Below are 10167 nucleotides of genomic sequence, written 5' to 3' on the forward strand. Positions count from 1 at the left end.
TGCCAAACAACGTGGAAGATTAACAAAAGCCAAACAGTCTTGGTAACCCTTTGCAAAATAAAAAATAAAAGCACTGACATTTTAATGCTAATTATTGTAAAGTTTAATTCAACTTTTTGCAAGAATTAAATTCATGCATTTGTTTGCGTATCCATCCATCCATTTTCTTAAAAACAAAACGAAGTCATTAAAAGTGCAGAAAATTAGACATTTCCCTGCCAAGAGGGAAAAAATTAAATAGATGTCGGATTAATGAATAATTAACAGCCGTGGAAACAACCAGCTCTTATTTTGTTAGCTACAGGAAGTGCGCCGCACCACTCATAAATACATCCGGGCTACAGTCCCGCCCCTCTCCTCCCCGGTTACCGAGCGTAAACAAAGTAAAAATCAGCGATTTATTCACTTTTAAACTCCTGGAGCCAGTAAAATAAACTTATCGGCCGTATATGGTTGAAGTGGCTTAACCTTTAAAGGCGCGCTATGGATGCAGGAGCCCTAAAGGTGAGAACCGGTCACATATAAGGGTTGTACTTATGGAAAGTGGCGTGATTTGTCCCTAAATGTGAATTTGGGAGCAGAAAACACGTTTTAAGTTTAATTCAGAGGCTGTATTGTGTGTAATCTCTCTCGGAGGTCTAATAAAAATAGTGATGATGATGATAAAGCGCAGATGGTGTTTGTAATCTGTGTGTTTTCTCTGTGAATGTGTAGCCGCGGAGGGTGAGGGAGCTGCCGCCGCTGCCGCAGGTCAGTAACTCAAACCTCTGCGCTGTTGTTGTGTGCGTGTGACATATAACTGTGTGTTTAACAAAAAGACCAGCAGGTACTGAGTGAAGGCAGCTCAGCTGGTGCTGATTTACTGATCTCCACTCTGGAATAGCATTAAAAAAGGCAAAGGTGGCTGATTTCTGATCAGACTGAAGAGGATGCACCGAAACACAACACTGTAGTAGTAGGTGTGTTGAGTATCCACAGGTAAACCAGAGGTACCTGCATAAACCTGCAGGACAAAGGTGAAAAATCTCAATTTTTTTAATTGTTTCTGCCTGATCAGAGCACATGAAATATTACTGTATGGTCTTTACCTTATAATATAAAGCTCATTGAGGTGATTTGGCGCTATATAAATAAATTAATAAGTGAATTAATGCTGGAAAGCTGAAAATTACTAAAAACCAATGAAATTAAGCATTTGACGCTCTAAATTTCCTGTGATTTACTCAACAACAGCTTTGTCACATTTTTAAAAGCATTAAAAACAACAATGACACAGAGAGAAAGCAGAAACTGAAAGGAAATAAAGGAAAACACTCCTCTTATCAATATACTTGGCAGCCATTATCCACATGGCTCGTACTTCTTTTTGAAATCAATTCCCAATCATAGGATGCATTGATCATTTGACTGGGCTGATTAAAACATTATTCTGAGCTCTGAGACACTTTTCTCCACAGTTTTTTAACGTTTGAAATCAAATGAAAAGTAATATTTTACTTTCTTTATAAGTAATCAACACTGCCTCTTTCTTTCCTTATTATAATAATAATAATAAGTTTTATTTCTGCAGCACATTTCTAAATCAGTGTTTTAAGGATGTTTTTAAGGTGCTTTGCAAATTTTACTAAAATCATTAAAACAGAGCAACGCAGTGCTAGTGCAAAGGTTCTTTCAAATTAAGAGCTTCAGATGTCTCCTCCTTTAATTTTTCCACATTACTGAAACAATTTACACAACACTTATTAACAGCCACTTATATTTTCTCCAACACTGTGCAAAAGTCTTGAGCCACCCTTCATTACTTTATATTTTGCTTCCAAGCAGCCAGACTTTCTTGTAGTGTTTTAAAGTGGTCTGGAGAAAAGTTTGTCTTTTTTCACTGGCTGTATTTTTTTCACTCATTTTTAGTCCAGTCCTTGTGCCTGACCGTTATCAGAGGAGATTTTCTTTTTTTTGTTTCCGACCTGTGAATCATTCAAGCATAAAAAGGCGCTAACTCAAGGGATGGACCAGCGTTGTGTACACATAGCAGAACTTTTGGAAAGGAACCACTAATAACACTTTGTTATTAGCAGCCTCATCAGAAATGATCTCAGTGGAAAAGGTGGCTGTCAAGGAGCCTCTCATAAACTGGGCTGATTGAGCTGCTCTGATAGTGAAAGGACATTTCTTCCACAGCAGTGGGGCTGTAATTTCACTATGTGTGATTATATAATGACAATAAAGCTATTCTGTTCTGTTCTAAAACAGTAAAAGCCCGGGCGCTGCTGATTTTAAACCTGGACCTGAACCTGTGAAAGCAGCTGATTATCCAATCTGAGGGATCTGATTGTGGAATAAAAAGCAAGGCCTTATAATAAATTCTTAAACTGGACTCCATTGTCTGCATTAGATGCACCTTTTGCTAACTGCTTATTAACACAAACATCAGCTGGCAGTATGGTGGCACAGTGGTTAGCACTGTTGCCTCCCAGCAAGACAGTCTAGGTTTCGAATCTACTTCGACCCGGGACTGTCTGTGTGGAGTTTGCCTGACTTTTACTTTAGTTTCCTCCAGAGAGTGGGGTTAGGTTAATGGGTGATTCTAAATTGCCCACAGGTGTGGATGGTTGTCTGTCTCTGCCCTGCGACAGGCTGCCGACCTGTACAGGGTGTACCCCACCTCTCACCCTATGATAGCTGGGATAGGCTCCAGCCCCCCGCAACCCTTAGATAAGCAGAAGAGAACAGATGGATGGATCTAATCAGCCAATCACATGGCAGCTTAGTGCATTTAGGCATGTAGATAATGATCGAGATGACCCGCATCAGAATGGGAGGAAAATGGTGATTTAAGTGACCTTGAATGTGGCGTGGTTGTTGGGCTGAGATTTTCCCACACAACCATTTCTAAGGTTTACAGAGAATGGTCTGAAAAAGAGAAAATATCCTGTGGCCAGCAGTTCTCTAAGAGAAAATACATTGTTGATTAATGGACTTTGATCCCACTGTATTGATTCCAGTGCCATTAATGGTTCTGCTTACAGAGTCTCTAATTTGTTCTGGATCCCTCCTGAAGACATTATCAGTGTTATTTTCCTCAGGAGTCACTGAAGCCGGTGCGTCTCTGTTTTCATCGAACACTTGGAAATATAAAGCTCGCTATGAAGGTGAAACATCAAACTATTGCAGGTTTCATCTCCTTAAAAATGAAGATCTGCTGTTTTCTTTCTGTTTTTCATAAATTCAAAATCTCATAAAGCAGATCCTCTGAGGGTGTCATGTTGGCTTCTGGGAAATGAAAGTGCCAAATTTCCTTACATTTTCTGACCTTAAATAATGAATTCAGTGAAAGCAGTGATAGAAAGTTGATTTAAAAACCCTCATGTAGCTGAAGCATTCTTCATACTGTAACACAGGCATGAAAACAGTGATTTTATTGGCTTAATGAGGCGCTGAGGTCATGACATAAAACTGAAATTTAAAAAATAAAATCCGACTTAATTTTAAGTCGTTTGAGAACTCAGTGATTTCCGCCCCACCTGCTTTATGTCACACGATGTACTTCCTGGATGTTTTTACTCACAGACACTTAAATAGACGCTGCTGCTGCTCCAACACTCTTCAGAGGGACTTTAATCGTCTGACCTGTGCTTGGAGTAATCCTCGGTCCTGGCAGATGTATTAGCACAGATTTAGCCGTGGATTTAATAGTCAGGATGTCATGTGTTGCTTAACTCCTGTCTGACGGGTTTCTTGGGAGAAATGGCCAGAAAGACGGCGGTAAGACGTCTGTCTCGGTTGGTTTATCTGACTCGGGATTATATTTGCAAATTCCTGAACTCTTTGTTAAAATCTGGACTTTTTCAGCGGTTATGTGAGTGCTGATGGTGTAAACAGCCTCTTGTAATGAGCTTTGTAAGAGTGGCTGAATCACTTTCAGTTTTGTATCTTTATGTCTTTGGTTCTTGTTACTGAAGAGTGATGATTAGATATGTTTAAGGTGCAGTTGATGGGACCAAAAAGCTTTCCAGTCAAATGTTATTGATTGATCAGTCTCTGGTGTGTCTGTTGGATGTTTATGGTAGATGTGCAGTACGGTGACTTGTAGGATTTTGTGTGAAATTTGCATTCTTCTCACAGGATTTCAAATAAAAATGACTCCAAATGTTGCAAAAAAAAAGTATTTAATTTTGTTTTTTTTTAGATCTGTTAATTCAGTAATTAGCAGCCTGTGCATAACTTGTGTAGCATAAACAGAAATTTAGAGCAAAAAAATCAGTTCAAATGTTGGTATATTTTGGGTGTGACTTTCAAATCCTTAAAAGAAGAAATTCAAATTTCTTTGAGGGTTTTTTTTTTTTTTCTAACAATGGAAGAAATCTGACTTGTGTTTCCTTATGTCTTCCAGCGGGGGCAGCGATCTCTTCCCACGATGTCAAGGTAGGTAAACAAATAGCTGCTGTGATGCAGTGCTAACGGGGATCTGTTAATTAACCATTTCCTTATTTTATGCTGCACGTACACTGATGGTCAGAAGTTTGCATCCGCTCATCGTGAGCGTGAATGTGATGGTAATTTGGGGGCTTTTAACGATTCCTTTGAACTTGAAGTGGCTCAGAGATCCTCGAATAACAGGAAGAATGATGAGGAAAAACTCATAATCCCATTGAGGATCGATGGTCAGTCCTTAAATAGTGAGCGGGCAACGAGAAGGCCACAAAAATTCATCAACTTTGATTTTTATCATGTTGTAGAAACATTTAAAAAAAAAAAAAATAATTGTGCCACTACCAAAAAACATGACTGTATGTTTTCATAATGGTGGTGCTCATATTAAAATGTGGTCAAAGTTTCAAATAATGAGGTCATCAAGAGCCAAAAGCCAGACTTCACGCTGCTCTAAATGCTCAGTTTTTTCTTTTATAACGTCAGAGATGGCAGCTGTCGCCTCATATGGTTATTTCAGATACAGAAACCCCGCCCACCTGCTGCTAGCGAGGGGCAACCACTCATAATACAGCTGGCTTAAAAGGAGGGAGTAACATGAGGCTCGAATGAGCAGGAACTAAACGTTTCTTCTCTCTTTGCTTTGTTTTTGTGATCTGTGGATACATGAAGTCAAGACACAACAGGTGGGTCAAAATTTGTAATAAACAAGCTGCATTTCTTTCATTCGTTCCTCCATTGACTTCACTTTAGTTATTTCTGCCTTTTTATTTGCACAGAAGATGTTCCAGCACTGAAACACAAGAAGAAGAGAGCGAAAAAGGAGGCAAGTGGGGTGGATGATACTGATGGTAAGAAGCACCTTCATGTTCAGCCTGCCTGACAAAGGAAAGGAAATCACAGCCAGTGACTTTCATTTCATAAATCTGTTTTATGATATTATGATTTGTCATACAGATAATCCTCCTGATAATCCTCCTTTGTTATTGGTGTTTACTGAACTTCCTGTTTCCACCTTCAGATCAGGGGATGGAGATGGGAGGCGTCGGCAGCCGCAGGGCTTCTGAGATCGGCGAGCACCTAACCCTCGAACCTGCGGGGGACGCCCCCCCGCAGAGGAGGAGGAGGAAGAAGAAAACAGCCGCTATAGGTGAGTTCAAGGCTTCTCCTTCTAATAGTTGTGGCTTCCGAGTATATCATGAAATTAAAATTTTAAAGGCTTTTCCCGCCTTAAATGCGGTGCTGTGTGGGGATGCAGCACCATATTTTTATTCTTGGACTCTGCTGGAGCAGCTTTGCATGAATCCCAGTTATAAATAATACTTGTTTATCTCAGTCTGGGCATGGTTCATCCTCTGAATGAAACAAGCCGCTTTAACTCCTCCCACTTAAAACCAGCTGCCTTGTGATTGGCTGCCTCTCACAAACAGAAGGTGGTTGAGCTTCAGCACCTCTGTGATTATTAAAGGTTCAAGAGTAGAAAAAAAAAGGCTGAAAATGAGCATTTAGAGCACTCTGAGGTCACAGAGGTTACTTGGACTGACCTCGTGTGTGTGTGTGCGTGCGTGTGCTCTCTGTCCGCTCTGAATTTCAGATCTCGAAGACGACCACGCCGACCTGGTGAACGGAGACGCTGCAGATCAGACCACAGATGAAGAAGTGGTCAGAAAACCCAGAAAGAAAAAGTAAGAAGTTCTTATTTTAATGAGGATTATTTTCAGCATCAGTTCATCTGCAGGTAGAGACGCACTGATTGTGAAATTCTGGCTGCATAACCGTATTTAGCTGATAGATGATTTTTATTATATATTTTATTATCATCACACCATCTTTGAATGAGTACAGATTCAAACATGTCGAGTGGAAATCTGTGTCCTTATCTGCAAGTTACTTTCTAAAAAAAAAAAAGACAGAAAACTATTTTTAATTCACCTTCCGGGACATCGGGGGCTTCATCAGGTTTTAATCAACAAACCTGTTTTGCAAAGAAAAGCATCAAATTGAGCAATTAGTTTTTGGAGGTATTTTCACTGTAAAACTACTCAGATAAACCACAGATTTTCAAAATAAATGCTCGTTGAGCGGCTGATTGTTGTAGCCTGAATGTGAACCAGTTTAAAGGACACATCCTTTAATGTGACGTGAGAAAAATCAGATTTCTTTTTTTTTTTTCTTTTCTCTCTCTCAGGAAGTCCAAAGTTGTTGAGTCGCAGCTTCCGGATGAGCTGGATGTAGCGGAGGACGACATCGTCACCGACACCCCTCCAGCCATTCCCCAGCATTCCCTGTTTGCCGCCCCGCAGGGTCAGAGCCAGCCAGTCGGGAAGGTGTTCGTAGAGAGGAACAGTGAGTGCCAGAAGAAGAAGATGGTGATGGTTTAGTCGAGGCTATTGGAGGAAACGCTTCACTTTTCTTTGTGTGTTGGCACGCAGAGCGTTTCCAGGCTGCTGAGCGCTCTGATTGGAGGAAGCCCAGCGACCCGATGGATAACATGCCGGACTTCCAGCACATGCAGCCACTGTGGACCACCAAAGATGTTTCCATCAGAGTGCACGGAGGCTTCAGGTAACAGCAAGGTGTCTCCTGCATGATTTTAAAAGTGCTCCCGAGTACATCCTCCTGCCTGAATGCTCCTCCCCTCCTCTCCTCGTCCTTCAGGGTGCTCGGGCTGTACTGTCAAGGCTTCCTGGCGGGCTACGCCGTGTGGAACGTGGTGGTGGTGTACATGCTAGCCGGGCAGCACCTCACCGCTCTGTCTAACCTGCTGCAACAGTACCACAGTCTGGCGTACCCCTCGCAGTCCCTGCTCTACTTGCTGCTCGCCATCAGCTCGGTGGCCGCCTTCGACAGGTAAAATCCATCGTAGTTCACCCCGTTACAAAAAAAACCACATTTTGACTGAAGGAAAAAGAACACAGAGGGCCAGCTGTCAGCTTCAGAAAGTTGAGACTTTCCTTGAAGGTTCGCTGTGGGATTAAAGTGCAGCAGGTACCTCAATCTGAACCATCACAGCTTTCTCTTTTCATTTTAAAGAGTGGAAAAATGTTTATTACATCACCCTGATGTCTGGCAGCACTTAAATTATAACGTCCTCTCACAACATTCCCAAATTTTTAAGAACAGTGTATGAAACTCGAGTGGAGTATTTCCTCCTTTGTGTTTCTTTTAAAATAAAAAATAAAATTAAAAAAATTCTAATTTCTCATTGAGGTAATTTTTAGCCATGGCACCAGTTAAACTACTGCACAGCAACATTTTTTTAATTGCTCTTTACGTTTGAAAAAGTAAATATTTAATCATGAATATTTCCACAATTTTAAAACATTTTTTGAAATTTGTGAAGCGTTTCATAGTCCACCCACAGTACCAGTACAGCCCACCAGGGGGCAGCAGCCTGCAGGCTACAGCGTTGTAGGAAAACTGCAGCTGAGAGCTGAGCCAAGCATAGAACTCAAACGTTAATGTCTGATATATTTATCACAGTTATTCTGGCCATAGACATGTGGTGTTGTGGATTACACACACGTCTGCCTAACAAGTGAAGGATTGAATGGTTCTGGTACCCCGCCTCTCGCTCTGTGGCAGCCGGGATAGGCTGCAGCCATTATGCTGCCACTGAGTGCTGCACAAGTCAAAACTTAATTTGCAAAAGCCTTTATACTAAAACTTAATCATTTCCTAATAAAAGTTTGTAAATAAAAGTGTAAAATAAATAAATGGCTCATCCATTTACACAGTGAATGAACTGCAGAAAGCAGATGTGAGAAAAAAATAACGTGTTAAATGAAACTTGCGTCTCCTCAGAGTGAATCTGGCCAAAGGTTCTGTGTCTCTGCGGGAGTTCATCACGCTGGAGCCGGTGGCTCTCGCCTCGTTCTGTGAGTCCTCCTCCTGTATATCCACACCGTTACGGTGTCTGTTTGGGTTTCAGCTGACGCGTCTTGCTTTTTGCACACAGTGTATTTCTCGGCGCTGGTCCTCTCTCTGAGCCAGCAGATGACCAGCGATCGGATCAACCTCTACTCGTTCAACTCAACACTACTGTGAGCTCACTGGAATATCTGCCACTATCATTATAAACTCCGGGTTTGATACCTGAGCCTGACATGATTCTGCTTTAGGCCTCCAGGGTCGGAGCACCAGATTCTCCACCCGTGGGTGACCATCAACCTGGTGGTGGCCCTGCTGGTGGGCCTGGCCTGGATTTTTAGCGCCACCAGACCTGAGACGGACTTCACGGAGGGTGAGAGAGAACATTGCTGCTTAAAAAGGAAAATCCAGCTGAATGCATCTGTTTTTATTGTCGTGTCCTTCCTCCTCAGGTTATCTGATGGCCATGGAGATTGAGCCTCCAAAGCCAGAGGACACTTCAGAAATGACTCCCTGAGGAAAATAAGGATTTACTGTACAGCTTTGTATCATTTTGCACATGTTTCTGCATTATATTCTGTCTGTGAATGTAGATTATTTTTCTATATTTAAAATGTGCTCTTTTTTTAAATACAGACATTTAAAGAACACAAAATTGTCTTCATTTGCAGTTGTTTCCCTGCATAAAAACCAGGACAGAAAACACTCAGATTACAGCACCGTTCTGTTCACTGAGCTGAGGAAGAGATTTACATGGCAAAAAAATAAATACTCCATCTGAGCTAAAAGTGTTGTAAAGTATCAAAGAGTGGTGTAGAGAGTAATCAGTGGTGTTACTGCACTGAAAGCTGAAAAAATGGCAGCAGAGTGGCTGTGGAGGAAATTCAGACCAGTTTAGCTAAAGTAAAAGCGCTGAAAGGAGTTCCAGTGAAAAACAAAGGATGTGGGATTGGGAGATTGGGAAGAGCTGATTACATTTTCTTTAATGATCTGAGACCTAATAAGAGTTTAGGTTGTGGAGGATTGAAGAATAACCACAAAGCAGTTGTGTTGTGACTCTGTGAAGCTTTTGTAAACAAGAGTCAAGCTGAAAGGAGCTGAAATGTCAGCGTGTCCGTGCTGAACCGTCCCGCAAGTCGGGATGTGGAGGAAACTGATGTCGGCTGCGTGAACTGAAAGCTGACTCGGCACCGTGCAGCTGTTATCACGTGGACTTGGCTGAACTGTAAATGAGTTTTACATTCAGCTGAGTAACAAACAGTTCAAGTGTCCGAGATTCATTTAAAAATCTCACTCTGACTGATTCTGTGTCTCTGGTGTTGGTTTGTATCCCTGCAGTCTAATTTTGTGTCTCGTTTTGCGTTATTAGTTTATGTCTTTGGTGTCATTTTGTGTCTTTTTGGTGTCATATTTTGTTACTTTGGGCTTTTATTTTGTCTTCCTCTAGTTGTTTTGTTTCTACCAGCCATTTAGTGTCTTTTTTTTTTTTTTTAAGTTTTGTAACACTTGTAACAACATTTTTTGTCTTTTTAGTGTTGTTTGTTTCTCTTTGGTCTTGGTTTGTGCTCCTTTGTGGTAATTTTGTATGTTTTTACTCATATTTTGTGTCTTTTTGTTGTCACTAGTCTATTTGTGTCCTTTTTTAGTCATTTTGTCTGTTTTTATATATTTATTTTAAGACTTTGTGCTCATTTTTGTCTCTTTCTCGTGTCTTTTTGTTTTTGTTGTAGTTTTTTTAGTTTTGTATCATTTTGCCATCATTTTATGCCTTTTTAGTGTCATTTGTGCCTCTGTTTTTGTTTTGTGTTCTTTTGTAGTTGTTTTGCATGTTTTTGCATATGTTTTGTTTCTATTTGCTGTCACTTTGGT

At 40.9% G+C, this 10167-nt stretch overlaps 1 protein-coding gene across 8 annotated transcripts; it reads left to right on the forward strand.

Moving 5' to 3' along the window:
• Positions 1-341: 341 nt before the first annotated feature.
• LOC115794210 (transmembrane protein 237B-like) lies at positions 342-8942 on the forward strand. 8 transcript variants are annotated; one of them, XM_030749589.1, is made up of 15 exons: positions 342-504; positions 715-750; positions 3084-3149; positions 4391-4422; positions 5101-5114; positions 5211-5279; positions 5450-5578; positions 6023-6113; positions 6617-6774; positions 6861-6993; positions 7087-7278; positions 8233-8306; positions 8387-8471; positions 8550-8671; positions 8751-8942. In XM_030749589.1, the coding sequence occupies exons 1-15, from the start codon at positions 484-486 to the stop codon at positions 8813-8815; spliced, it is 1287 nt and encodes a 428-aa protein (XP_030605449.1). In that variant the 5' UTR covers positions 342-483; the 3' UTR covers positions 8816-8942. The 8 variants fall into 8 exon arrangements, with proteins under 8 accessions (XP_030605449.1, XP_030605461.1, XP_030605455.1 ...); XM_030749601.1 differs by lacking the exon at positions 3084-3149; XM_030749595.1 differs by lacking the exon at positions 3084-3149 and having other exon boundaries at positions 5208-5279; positions 8751-8941.
• Positions 8943-10167: the final 1225 nt, after the last annotated feature.

This window comes from Archocentrus centrarchus, chromosome 2, assembly GCF_007364275.1.
Source record: "Archocentrus centrarchus isolate MPI-CPG fArcCen1 chromosome 2, fArcCen1, whole genome shotgun sequence".
Taxonomy (NCBI): Eukaryota; Metazoa; Chordata; class Actinopteri; order Cichliformes; family Cichlidae; genus Archocentrus; species Archocentrus centrarchus.